Source organism: Dasypus novemcinctus, chromosome 13, assembly GCF_030445035.2.
Source record: "Dasypus novemcinctus isolate mDasNov1 chromosome 13, mDasNov1.1.hap2, whole genome shotgun sequence".
Lineage (NCBI taxonomy): Eukaryota > Metazoa > Chordata > Mammalia > Cingulata > Dasypodidae > Dasypus > Dasypus novemcinctus.
The window spans coordinates 32,447,863-32,462,125 of NC_080685.1; the positions used below are offsets into that span (position 1 = coordinate 32,447,863).

A 14,263-nucleotide genomic window follows, 5' to 3' on the forward strand; every position below is an offset into this window, starting at 1 on the left:
CCTGCTTTCAGGACTGGAATCCCAGTGGCAGAGTCCCAAGGTAGGGGTGAAAAGACTTTATGGATATTCTATGTTCTATTAAGAGACGAATAAAGCCCCTCTCATCAGCTGTGTCCAAACGCCAGCCTCTGTGGAACTTCTGACACCAAAGTCCAGACCTCTGAAAGGCTCATTACCTTTCTGTTGCCCAGGGCCAGCTCCCACGCTTAAAAAAGCAAGCCCTTCACATTCTAGGAAATCTGAACTCCCAAGCAGCAATGGAAAGATGTGTCTCCTGCTCCCCGTATCCCAGCTCTGCTTGGCCAATGCCAGGGCTCGGGGAGCAGCTGATTCACTCCTGCTCTGTGGTTCAGCAAGTTCTACCTGTCGCCTGTGCCCGTAAGCTTTCCCTGGCATCTATGCCTATAAATCACCTCTTTCCAAATGCAGCTTCAAACTTGTATATTTTAGAAGTTTTGAAAAGACAGTGATGAACTTCTCAGGCTGCCACCCCCTTTATACAGCCTCCCTTTAACTTTTCTACTCATGATTTTAAAATCAGAAGGGAGCTGAGCAATGCCTCCTACCCAGCTGGGTCCTTAGTGGGGAGTGACTGCTATCAGTATTAGTTAAGGAACTTGAAAACAAGCAAAATAAAACAAAAACCTCTGGAGATTCTGACTTGGCAGACTGGATGGAGTGAGGTCCTGATTTCTGTATTAAAAAAAAAAGTTTCCCAAGGGATTCTGATGACCAACCCAGCTTAAGAATCCTGAATGAGTTCAATTTTCTCTTTGTATACAGATGAGCCAACTGAGGCCCAGAGAGGTCGTGCAGAAGGTTGGCAGAAATGAGGCCAGAGCCCAGGTTTCCTACCTCCAAGCCCTATGCAAGCTCCGCCATGCAGGGTCTGTCCCATCGGTGCTGATCCACAAGCTACTGGGAAGTGCTCCAGGGGAGCCCTTCAGTGGTTCTTTCCTCCTATCAGTGAACAGGTGTCCCAAGATAGGACTGTGCCCCTCTCACCTCTGGAGCCTCCTGAGAGCTACGGCCAAGAAGAGCACCAAGAGGAGACCAACTGACCAACGAGCCAACTTACCAATTTCAGCCTGTAACATCTCTGGGATCTTCACTCTCAGGGGCTAAAAAACAAGAAGAGCGGGGGCAGATGAGGTGAGGGTCACACACACTCCAGGGAGACATGGGAGAGATCAGGGGCTAAGAGGGTTTTCAATACTACCTTCTCTCCTTTTAGCCCCACCTTCCTCTCATCTCTCCCGCACGTGTATATCTGAATTCTAGGCTAGCTTTTTGAGAAATGGAATCTGAGGCTACAGGGCAAGCTGGGAAGATATTCTGAGGGCAGAACATGCAGTTTTTCCACTCTTAGTTCAAGGACTTTGGGTTATGTGGAATGGGGATGTTGTTCCAAAAGTGGACTTGTGATAATTTAGCAAGGAGGAAGAAACTTTTATTAGGCTATTTGATGGCTTTCCCTCCCCTTCATTCCCAAGGAAAAACTGGCTTTATTTACCTCCTTTACACAGTGTTCTGCCTTTGCTTTATGAGCACATGACAGCTGGATACTATACTAGGGTAGTTCCACAATAACCAACAAGTAATAACAGGCATCTCTAACCGCCTTACTCAAGACCCATTTAAGGGGCAAATACAAAAATCCTGAGGAAAAATGGTTTATTTCTCAACCTCATTAACCCTAGTACGTTACAGCCAGAACAAACAAAGCCATTCTGGAATTAATCTATTTGATCAGATTAGAAAGTCTAAGATGGGAACTGCCCTCTGCAAGCAAAGGTGCTACCACCAGTGGACATATTCCTTCCTTGGGAACTTGGTCCAGATGCACAGAGTGCTCGCCTGTCCCAGATTCTAGGGGCCTCTCAGCTCTAAATCTTGTCTTTGGGCAGTCACAGCAAACCAGGCTGAGCTTCAGAAACTTGGGTTCTTCTCTTGGCTCACTGATCTAGATCATCTGGTGTTGCTGGGCCCGCTTCTTCATTCCAGAGCTGGACAAGGCAGGGAGGGATGGAGGGAACCAGGGCACTGATTCAGGGGACAGCAACTGGAATTTGCTGCAATCTCTTTCTCCAAACATTATGGGGATATGCAATAGGAATTCTCGCCTTGTTACAAATGGAACAAAAGAAGTCCAGAGAGATTAGTCTTTTGAGAGGGGAGCTAGGAACAAAATCTAGGAATCCTTCTTAACCTAGACTCCTCTTTAAGAACCTGTCTCCATTTGACCTGAATGCTTTGCTTAGTTTTTCCTCTGTCTTGCACTGTAATAAAATTGTGACCCAATAAAAATGCCTTACTGCATTTTTCTCTAGGAAAATATTCCAGATATCTTTTCCCAAACTTCTGGAATCCTTGGGACTTGTCTGTTGATAAACTTCTGCACACAGGTAAAAAAGCTACAAGGAAAGATAAAATGGGTTAGAGCAGTGGCTCTCAAATAAGGGGTGATTTTTGTGTCCACCTCTCCCCCCCAACCCCCCAGATATCTGACAACACCTGGAAACAATTTTAGCCATCACATCTGGGGAGGAGGATGCTATTGGCATCTACTGGGCAGAGGCCAGGGATATGGATATGGCTGAACATCCTACAATGCACAGGACAGTCCCCCAGAACAAAGGATTTTCTAGCCACAACGGTCAATAGTGTTGAGGGAGAGTGTTTCAGAAATCTGTGGTAAAATAATCAATTCTGCTCCCACGCATATAACACACTTCCAATGTGACCATTCCTCAACTCTGAATCCTCTGCACTCTTCGCATTTTCACTGTGTCTTGTACTTGTTCATATCTTGTGTTCTCAGGGTTTTCATGTTTTACTTCTCTGTGATGTGTTCCATAATCACTTAGGAATGCTTCTGAGACACCAGCACTTGGGCCTTACAAACAGGTGCTCAGTATGGGCAAATGGATGTTCATTCTAGTTTCTACTAGTGATATCCCCAGAAATGGGAAAAAAAAACAGTCAATGCCTTGGGCAAGAAATTTCTTTTGACGAAAACAACTCTCCTCAACCTCCCTTCCTTTCAAAGCAGCTGAGCAGAAGAGACAGGGAAGAGAAAAAAAAAAAAAAAGAGAGGGACAGGGAAGGCTGCCGGCTCTGAGCACTGCCCCAGGGCACTCCAGCCTCCACTCCTTGTACTGGTCTCCAGATTGAAGACTATTGCCTTGCCCCTCTTCCCTTTGCCAAGCTTTCGAGAAGTAACACTGTCTATTTTCAAGGGCCATTCTCTCGATCCCACAACCAGTATCTTTTTACGCAAAAAAAAAAAAAAAAAATCTAGAAAGACCACCTTCTCCAAGAAGCATTCCAAACTGATGAGAATGAGTTTTTCCCCTGGCCTGGTCCCTCTCTCTCCTGCCTATGCTAATAATGTAGTCAGCTGTGTCACGGAGTGTGAAAAATCCTTTCCACTTAGGTTTCACCTTTTTTTCCTATTTTGTCTGTGTCCTTGAGATGTCCGTGTCCAGGGGTCTGACTTATAACGCCTAGACAGGAGGCACACATGACAGAGATTTTCTTTGCCAAGCACAAACAGGCACAATCAAGACTGACACTTTTGACTTACCAGTGGACTGGGGTCCGCCTGAGAGAAGATATAACGCAAGAACACCCCAAGGTGAGCTGGACGCGACTTAAGTTTCTCAAGATCCTGGAATATGATGTCGCTCTGGAAGGCAGAAGGATGTGAATGGCTGTGAGGCAGAGGTGCAGGGTATAGCAGCACAGCCTGTTCCAGCTTAGCCCCCATGTTATCCAGCTGCCAGGGTTTTTTAAGCTCTGCCTGCCTCCCCTCTGCTCCTGTCATAGCTAGTGCTAGCCAAACTGCTTCTAGTCAAGAGCAGCTTGTATGACAAGAGAATGATGAAAGGAGAAAATCAGGAAACGGTTACCTCGTTGTTGAAATAACCCGGGTCATAATCTTCCTCTGGACCAATAATTAAAGGCTTTGGGCTTTGATCGACACCCTAGGGAAGAGTCAAGTTGCAGAGATGAAAGGTTAGAGGACAGGGGACTCAAACCCCTCAGTGAAGTTTGTTCAGTAATAGCATAGCATAAAAGTTGGTATCTCACTACTTCCCCCAAATCTCAGAGAACAGATGAAATGATTTCCACTCTGCAGGAAGTCAACTGCTTCTGGGTGGGGCAGAGAAGCCTCAGAGTAGCTTGGTCACGTGACATACGAAGATGGGAAGTGAGAGAAAATGCTCTCTTCCTGTTTGCAAAAGATCTGGGGAGGGAGTGTCAGCCAACGAAATAAGAATGTAGAGCTTCTGCTGGGCAGTTGGGTTGGGGACTTCGTGGTTTTCCTAAATAGCCACTTCCCACCCCAAGTACATACCCTCCAAATCTAGTGTCCACCACCGTGCTAAGGAACAGTTCCTGTAGCTTGATACCTGTCAGAGAGCCTTGTTGTCCATCTCTAGCTCCTTGAACAAAAGGGGGTAGGGCTGATCTTTCTCAAACACCACTTTCATTATTTCCCTGGCCAGTTCAGGAATCTAAGCAAGATCCTGATTACCTGTCTAAAATCCAAACTAACTGGCCTGCCCCCTTATGCCCATTTAATGAAAACTTAATCCTAACTGATTTGCCACTGATGAGGTATGATGAGAGACTCCATGTTGCATAAATGTTTCAGATGTTTCACTGGGCAAACATTTCTCTGACAGGTTCCTTGAGCTTTCAAAGATTTTCTACTAGCTGTATTTTTCATTTCCAATTCAATCTCCCTCATTTCCAACGATTTCCAATAAGGACTCTGCTTCTGGAACTCATTTGGCTTACCTGTGCCTACTCTTTTTCCAGGTCCAAGATACCTTCCTAACCCACTTTCTCTGGGGCTCTTGCTGACTGACAGTTCCTCCCTGCTGCTCCTCTCTCCTGTTCAGTACTCGTGGATGTTCACAGTCTTTATGCCCGGAATGAGTGACTCACAGAATGAGAACCCAAAAGGTATTTCAGAGATCAGAGTCCAGCACTCATTTATGATAAAAAATAAAAATAAGAATAAAAAGCCCAGAGAGACTGACATGCTGAAAGTTGCAGAATCAAGCCTGATGTGCTGTAATTGTATTTCTCAGACATATCCCAAGTCTCTTCTCCCACAGCAGTAGGCCCTGAGTTCCCCTGGGTCCACCATCCCCAGGCGAAGCTGAATTGATGACCACCCTGGCTCTTCTTGGCTCTCTGGTGAAACTTGAGAGCATTAGCTTTTTGCTTAGTTGTGGGGGAAAGTTTTTTTTTTTTAAAGCTTTTAGAATTTCCCCCCGATACAAAAGCAGAATATACTCATCAGAAAATCAACATTACAGAATTACATAACAGAAAGTGAGAGTTTCCTAGGATTGCACCCCCCTGCTACTAGTCTGATATACAGTACAGGTTTTTTCTCACATTCCTACTAAACCATACATTATTTTAAAAAACTCGAACTAGGTATCCTTGTCATAATGCAGAATAAAAAATTAAAATTTCTTACATCACATAATGTTCATGTCATGTGAGCAGGTCTAAGTTAAATAAGCACATTGTACTTAAAAGTTAAAATTATTTCAAAAGGCAAAAATGTCTTAATGTTTTCATTCTTAAATTTTATATTTTTCAGTAATGTATTACTATAAGAAAGGCCAGTGTAAACAGTTCCTATTCTTGGGAATGTACTGACATCTATAATTCATGGTTATCAAATTTTAACAGACTGAAACTTTAAAATTTTCATACTATTATTTACTATAGATTCTCCAGACATAGAAAATATGAGTGAGATATATATGGACCATTTGGTCCACTTAAAAAACCCTTTCTGTGAATCTATACATATTATGTATATATGTAAGACTATTTAATTCACAAAAATGAATTTTTATAGAAACTTTTCCTTTTAATGTAAACATTTTAACCTAAATTATCAACATGATTTTTAGGAATAAGTCACCTTTTTATGTGTGCCTCTTAATCATGTAGTCATGAGAAGATAACCTGCTTTCTTTACAGATATGGTAGTGAGAAATGAGATTAAAAACTGCTGAAACAAGCCAGAATGAAGAGAGAGGTGGACAGAAGGAGACTGTTGGACCCAGATCAGAGCAATGCATGTTACAATAGGAAAAAGATAACCTTTGATCTTGGCCCCTAAATTATACTGCTGGTTATCTTGTCACTCCTTTTTTCTTTTCCTTTGGGCTTAAAAAAAAAATTTCATTCTCTTGGGGCATTTTCTAAGCTGTTTCCTGAGGTGAGGGGTGGGGGAAAATCTCTCTAAAGTCAATCATATTCTTCTTGTTTCTTGACTGAACATTTGGCAGAATGTGGTGTCTTTTCTGTTTTGAGATTAAATAGCACATGACTCCTCTGAGACAGTTTTTCACTCTTTGCGGGTCACTGCAAGTTACATGATGGTAACCAATCCTAAAATTCATTGTGGTAGATTTAGTGAAAAATGAAACCAAGAAATTTCATTATAGCATATTTTAATAAGTGAATGCCAAATACACAGAGTGATATAGGTTTGGGAAGAAACAATAATCTGTGACAATCATTATGATAACAGAATTATATTATGTATTTCAGAGTATATGGTTATAGGAAGCCTCCGTAGGGAGGGAGCGGGACTGGCTGCCTCCCTCTGGAAGAATCACCTGACCCAGTTTTGTTCATGGGAGGGAGGAAAAGAAAGAAAAATAAGATCTAGACTCCTGGGACTATAGTGGATTAGATCTGACCAACTCACTGATGAAATGGCCAGCTTGCTGGTAAATGATATTTGCCTAAACATGAGCATTACTGTTTTGTTTTCCTCCTATGCTGTCTCTCTCCCACCATTCAAAATTACTTTAGGGATCTGAGCTTCTGAAGACCATCTTCTTGGATTTAAAGACTTGACTGGAACCCCCAGAATAGTGGCTTTCAAACTTTTTGACCATGATTCCCAATAATAATAAATACATTTTTCATTGCAGTCCAGTACATACATATGTAACTAAAATGTTTCACAAAACTATGCTGACCCTTATTATGAACAATGAACTTTGATATTTTCTAAGACATTCAATTCCACTTCATTAAAATAAACGCTGACGTTGATCTACTACACGGACTTCATGAGTCACTAATAGGTTAAAATCCAGTTTGAAAGCATCACCTAATCTACTTACACCTGTCTTTTCCAGTTGGGAAGAACACCATTGGTAGAACTCAAGATGATTTTTACTGAGGCTTAAGATTATTTTAGGTGGTACTTGGACATGGTATTGAATAACACTGAACCACTGTAAGAAAGTTCATTTCAGTTCTCATTCAATCCAGGAGAAAGTTTCAGTCTAATGCTAGGATAGCTCACACACTGATAACAAAGGCATAATAGGTCTCAGGCTTGACTGAAGCCTTCGATAAGCAACAGAATCGAGCTAGAGTTTATTTTTAAGTAGGTTTTTATCTACTATTTTTTGAATAAGTAATATATTCACATAGTTCAAAATTAAAAGGATGCAAAAAGGCCAATACAGTGAAAAGTCTTTCGCCTACGCCTGTGCTCTAGCCACCTAATTTTCCCTTGTCAGAGATAAAAAACATCAGTATTCATAGAGATGTCTTATGAAAGGCTCTTTTCCTCTTTTGAACATAAACGGTAGCAATTATCTACGTTGTTCTGTATCTTTCTAGCTAGAATTTACCAAAATTGTTTCCAAAATTATATTTGTTTTTATGTTCATCTTGCATTTACAGTGTATAATACCAATTTTAATTTAAGGCAGTGACATAACATTTCCTGTAAAATTGATTTAAGTTAAAAAAAAGTGAGTTAGCTTAAAGAAAAAGGTTAAGCAAACATTATACAGTTGGTATATGGATATAGCAAAAATCAAGACGGTGGTGGCCGATGACGGCATTTCACAAAAATAGGAGGTTCTCTTCCAGTGTCTCTAACAGGTAGTAATTCAGTTTCTGCTGAATAATTCTACTGTGAGACAGACCAGATTCTTTATAAGCTTTCTGCATCGAGACAAAGCTTGCCTTCCTGAAACCTCCCCTGGACCTAGTTCTACCCTTGAGAGCAGTGCTTTCAAGTCAGGTTCGACAGAACCCCAGAGCTCCATGAAGTGCCCCAGAGGGTGGGGGAGGTTGACAGGAAAGGTCACAGGGGAGCTGAGCCTTTATCTCTTTTCTACATTAGGGTTTGAAATAATAAGACTTTGTTGAGGAAAGGATTTTGGTAGGGAAAAAGAAAATTGAAAATTAACGTTCTGGAGAAACACATGAACATTAAAATAAAGGTCAGCATTGCTTACTGATGCATTCACTGACTTTTCACACAGAAAATGAGATGCCCCTACTTTCATGTATCCATTAATACTATGTTCTTTCTTTGCTATGTGTTCTCTAGATAAGTGTCTATCTCAAATTTTGAGTGGCTGGAACCACTCAGATATAGAGCTTATTCAAGGCCATATGGCAGACAGCACCTAGGCTTCCAAATTGCAATTCTGAAAAATGGAAAAGAAACCTGCAGGGTGGCGCCGGACTGCTCACCTGATCGCTGGCGGGAGGCAGGGGCGAGTCTGAGCCCTGTCGCCTGTGGTGCTGGGCCACTCTGGCCATGATCACAGGTGAGCTTCGAGGACTGTCTAGCCCAGGGTCTGACATTACCGAGTTTCGATTCATCAACGACTAGAGGAACAGAGAATTCTGTGAGAAGGAACCTCATCCTGAAGATCCTTAGGGCTTGACCCATTTGGTGGTGACAACCAAACTCATAAACATCAACTGGTATAAACTCAGTACTTACTTGTGGCCAGACATGATACGAACTAAGCCTTTGATTAGATCATCTCCTTTAATTCTCACAACCACCTTTTGTGGTAGGTACTATTAATCCTGCCACTTTTCACACAAAGAGACTAAGACTTAGAGAGGTTACAAAACTTGTGAAAGGTCATATAGCTAGTAATGTGGTATTCCCTCCATTCAACCCGGTCTCAGCAGTGTTAGGGCTGTGCTGCCTCTCAGATGTCGAGCCCTCAGGGTAATGTCAACTGTAGATTATTTAGGACTTTGCCTCCCCTTTCTAGGTGAATTTCCCACACACTGGTCCTTTCAAATACATTCACCATCTTCCCACAGATAGACAGGAGCAGTAGTTAGGGAGTAAAAATTCAACTGTTACAAAAAATTAGGTTTTTTTAACATGATTTCAATGGCTTATTCACATATGTAATTAACTTGGCTAAATAAATATTTTGCTAACATCACTATTACTTCTTGCACGCATTCTTATTTTTATACTAACTGTGCAAACTGAGAACATCTAGAAGGGATAACCTTTCAGGCCCAAATGTGAAATTCTTCTGACCACTCCATTCAAGTAGAAAAGATCCACGAGGAAGTGAGACTGCCACTTCTGATTAGACCAGCTTTGTTATATGAATCTAAGATGATGTTTTTTCTCAGTCAGGTAGAAATGTGTTTTTGGTCAAGTCACTGGTGTAGATGATTTATGTCTCTGCTCCCTCACATTCAAAGGCTAGTTCTAGTAAATAACAAGCGCTCTCCCTCCATCCTACTCTCTGTATAGCACTGTTGACGAGTGATAAAAAGGGAGTGACTCGATGACCTGGCATGTGGAATGTATTTGAAACAGCCTTTTTTTTGGAGCCCAGGGCAGTGACTAAAAATCCTTGGACCTGGAACTATAAGGAGAGGTCCACAGGTAAGAGGCTGGCGGCCCTGGTGCTTCTAGTGAGCAGAACCTTCAGGTGCCTAGAGAAGGCACACTGAACGGACGTTTTTAAATGGGCCTTGCCCTGCCGGCACTCACCTCGCTGAGGGAAGGAAAGCGCTCTGTCCCCGAGTCCAGGCCACTGTCTCCATCCTGGGAATCTAGAGAGAGACGCCCTGAGAAGAAACCCGTTTCTGCAGTAAGGAAGGCACTGTGGCCTGGGGGAAACCTGTATTCTGGGAACCTGTGCACAGAGCAGGAAAGGGAAGCTAACCCCTACCTTTCTTTCACCAGTTTCCCTGCAGCTCTCTCATTTCAAGATCCCTTGACTTGGATGCTCTTTTGGGCAAACCTACCCTTTCCTCTTACCCTATACAGCTTTCAACTGCTTCTTTGCTTGTGCACAGGCCACGCTGCCTCCTCAAATGAGACATCATAGCTTTTTCTCACAACCTGTCTGATCCCTTAGCTCATTCCCAACCCTCTTCTGGTTCCTACCCATTTCTTCTTAAAACAAATACTTGTTGAGCTCCTAAGTGCCAGGTGCTATCAGGCAAGCTGTTCTTTGGACCATAATCATTCCAGTATCTCCCTGGCACTTATCCATCTAATACTCCTGGTTATGTACTCATTTCTGTTGCATAAGTTGTATCCAGTTTCCCTATGCATTTGTATTGCTTTCTCCCATTATTCCATTTTCCAGAGGGGCAGGTACTATATTTTCTCTCCCTGAACATGTGCCATGGGGAGGGGAGAGGATAATAAATAAGAAACCTGGACTAGAGATAAGACTGGGGGAAAAAAACAGTAGAGGAAACTTACCTTCTGATGATCTCTGGCTGTTGTCACCATAAAGTGGAAATATGTCCTAAAAAAGAAAGGCCCAAGAGGATGGGCAAATTCTGTGAACCTCTCCCCCTACTCTTTCTTTCCTCCAATCACAGCCTCGTTTGCTCACAATTAGTAGCCTCTTCTGCTTCATTGGCTTGAAAATGCCCAGCTAGAATAGATACTGCTTCATTAGCACAGTGCATGGAGGATGGTGATCCCTGGTGGAAACAGAGCTTTACCATAAGTGAAATTTGAAAATCTCACTTTATTTATTACCCTGGAGCTTAAAACGTTTATTGTCTTAGTTGGGCCAGACACAAGAAAGAACTTCCTAACTATCAGGCAATACATAAACCTCAAGCAGGTGAGGGAAGATGTGAAAGGTCTACCTCAAGAGGTCTTTGAAGAGGATTGCTAAGTGCTGCCCTGGTGCTGGTAGAGCTTTACTGTTTATAAAGTACTTTCCTATGTTGCATTTAAACTTTCAACAACTCTAAGTTAGATATATTACCCCCATGTTACTAATAAGGAAACAGGCACAGAGATCTAAACTTGCCCAAGCTACACAGCTGGTAAACTATAAAATCAGGCTTTGAACTCCAATCTGCAGGTGCAAGCGCAGCATTTCAGCCTTCCCACCTTATAGTGCATACGGGCAGGAACACTGGCAGTGGTGGCAGCAGCGAACAGGTACTGGCTCCTATCCTAATGGCACACTTAAATTTTCACAATGACCCTGCTGTGATACTGTTGTGATCTCCATTTTAGAAATGAGGAAACTGAGGCTCTCAGGCATTAAGTAACTTGCCAAAGATCTTAAAGCTGATGAGTACCAGAGCTGGGCTCTGAATCCAGACAGTCTAAGTCTAGAACCTAAGTTCCTAATCATGTGTTATTGAGAAGTTTTTCAGAAAATAAAACAGTTAAAATTAGCCTGTGTCTCCCAAAATGTTTTCATCCAATATTCTAAAAAGGTAGATAATCTCCAAACAATTTCTTCTGGCTTTACAAACATAATTCTTGGAGACTTGAAAGATTCTGGAGATTTGCTTCTTATTTACTCAAAGAATTAAAGCCTGAGAGAGTGAAGTAGAACGGAATAGCAGAGTCCTTGATTAGAATAGATAAGAGATGTCTCCTGTCCCCGGTTTCCCATAAAGCATGGTTAAGACCCATCTTAACTGACTGGGGATCTTTTACTTAGGCTAACTTTAACAAGTGCTTGTGTTTCTTTGAGAAGACCCATTATTCTGAGGGATAGGCAGTAGAAAAAGCTACCAGGTGAATACTGAGTAAAACCAGCCCAGGAATATACATCAGCTATATATGCAGAAGGGAATGGATAATTAGGAGACACTGATTTATTTCCTTTTCTTTCTTTCTATTGCAACTGTAAGCTCTTGGAAGGCAAGAAACAGGTTTTATCTTTATACAGTATCCCAAGTGTCAGGACAGTGCTTAGCTTCCTTGGTGTTAAATAAAGAACTGCTGATCTTTTTTCTTTGTAAAATACAAAACACTTATGAGCTCAGCCTGGGGTCCTGGCATGAGTCCTCACTTTCTCCCTCATCCTACCCCCAGTCCAGACTACGCAGTGCCCTTCCTAGAGCTATGCCTACCGTCACTCACCACTAGGCCACCAGTCTCCTGCTGGATCTTCAGCTGTAACTGAGTGACTCGCCGCCGGGCACCTTCAATCTGCTCTTCCAGTGGGCTGGCAGGGTTCCGGCTATACACCTCACAGACACGCTGGGCGGCAGTGAGGAGGGCAGGGGAGGGGAGAAGGCAGAAGGGGTGGTTAGTAGAGAACAGATGACTCGCCAGTGGGGAGAATAGGCAGCCACCCTGAAACAAAGAGGAGAAGGAAGAGCTCTCTGCCTTCCTGCAGATGCGCATCACTTCATCATCATTTAGGATCAGGAAAAGGTGTAAAGGACAAGAGACAGAACACATGAGGCCAGTGAAGAAGGAAGCCATAACACAAAGGCCTGTCCAAATCTGACCCATCTGTACAGGTCCAGCTTAAGTTCCGCATCCCAAATGAGGCCTTGATTGCTCCTAAAGTGTGAAATATGTAAGGGACTATCCAGCCAGTACACAAAAAGGTGCTAAAGAGGAAACCTAACAACGAGAATCACAGGAAATGAGAGGAAGAAGCACTGACCAAGGAGCCAACATCCCAGCCCTGCAGCCTCAGGCGCGGAAGCCCCTCGAGGGCAGGCACCAGGCTAACTCATGCCTGGCCCTCCTGCTCGCGCGCAGCACAGTTAAGAGCTTGGGCTTTGCCGTCAGGGAGACCGGGCTTTGAAATCTGGCCCCCCCACTTACGAGCTGTGTAGACTTGGGCAAGCTTCAATATGTCCTCATTAATAAAATGGAGATGACAACACCTGCCTTGTGGGACAGTTGTGAGATCTGAATGAGATCATGTATGTAAAGGGCTTAGACACTCTCTGACACATAGTTATGACTGAACGTACAGCAGCTGTTACTGACTACAAAAAGAAACGTTCAATAAATCTCTCTGGTAAAGAAAATTAAGACCTTGGGTTCACACAATTATCTAAGCTCATATGGGACCTCACTGCTAATGGACAACCTCTTTACAAATTCCTTACACTTTCTCCATGTCTATCAAGCCCCCAATCCTGCCCTCAGTCTCAGCAGATAATGTCATTATCTGGTAAGAACTTTCTCAACTTTACTCCACTTCAAAACATCTTCAGTCATTCTCCCTTCCTGCTTCAGAAGAGAAACTCTTAAATCCTTCACAAGGTCAAGCCGTTCAACTGTCTCAGGCTCTTCTTGGCACTGCTCACTATCTTAAACTTTCTTCTGCCAAGCGCTCCTTTCACTGCTCAAGTTTCCCTGCCTTAAAAATAATAACAAACAATGAAAACCTTTTCGTCACTGATTATTCTTCAATTCCTACCCCATTCTCTCTTTCCTTTCAGTCACGTTTCAAAACAGAAGTCTACACTCAGACGTGCAAGCTTCTTTGCCTTCCAGTCACCCTCCAACATATGACAATCTGGTTGCTTCCCCATCACCTCACTACAGTTACTCTGCCAAAGAGCAAAACGAGCTCATTGCCAAGCCCAATGAGATCTGCTTAGTCCTCATCTTACGTGACCTCTTTTAAAGGCCTGTCTACCTCCCACTTAGATGTTCTCCTCCCCCGACTTCCTAACCCTATATTCTCTGCTTCCTCTTCTCCCTGCTTAAATCTAGTTAAGTCTTCAGTTCCACAAACATTTATGTTCCACAAACATAAATGCAGAGATAAGTAGCATGGTCCTTGCCTTTAAGGAACTCAGTAGGGGAGAAGGACAAGTAAGCAATTATAATAAAAATTTAACAGCAAGTACTGAGATGTCAGAGGTAGATGCAATATGCCACAGAAGCACTTCCCCAACTCCATCGTTAGCTCTCCTCTTCTCTTTGCACTAGCGCCCTGGGAAGTCTCATCCTATGTACTATGTACTAAGAATGATGGACTCTTTATTTCAAATCCATCCTTTCTCCTGGGCTTCAGCCCTGTGATGTCCATTTGCCTGGCAGATGGTCTTTACCTGAATGTCTCCTAAGCTCTGCTCCTCTCCTCTATCTCACTCCATCAACGGCATCTCATCTATTCACAAGCCCAAACTTGAGGTTATCTTTTACTCTTTCTTCTGTCTTCCTTCTCCTTTCAGT

The 14,263-nt window shown here is 42.8% G+C and overlaps 1 protein-coding gene across 23 annotated transcripts in view; it reads right to left on the bottom strand.

Annotated features, from left to right (window-relative positions):
* The window catches only part of ARHGEF11 (Rho guanine nucleotide exchange factor 11), a 116,518-nt gene that overhangs the window by 32,733 nt on the left and 69,522 nt on the right, over nucleotides 1-14,263 (bottom strand). For 12 of the 23 annotated variants that reach the window (XM_058309904.2, XM_058309909.2, XM_058309910.2 and 9 more), the window contains 8 exons: nucleotides 12,197-12,316; nucleotides 10,559-10,604; nucleotides 9,836-9,912; nucleotides 8,551-8,688; nucleotides 3,912-3,986; nucleotides 3,587-3,688; nucleotides 2,316-2,414; nucleotides 1,079-1,121 (listed from right to left, as the gene is read on the bottom strand). In XM_058309904.2, the coding sequence (XP_058165887.1) occupies nucleotides 1,079-1,121; nucleotides 2,316-2,414; nucleotides 3,587-3,688; nucleotides 3,912-3,986; nucleotides 8,551-8,688; nucleotides 9,836-9,912; nucleotides 10,559-10,604; nucleotides 12,197-12,316 (700 nt within the window). The remainder of the gene's footprint in view (nucleotides 1-1,078; nucleotides 1,122-2,315; nucleotides 2,415-3,586; nucleotides 3,689-3,911; nucleotides 3,987-8,550; nucleotides 8,689-9,835; nucleotides 9,913-10,558; nucleotides 10,605-12,196; nucleotides 12,317-14,263) is intronic. The other 11 variants (XM_058309907.2, XM_058309912.2, XM_058309911.2 and 8 more) reach the window with 3 other exon arrangements.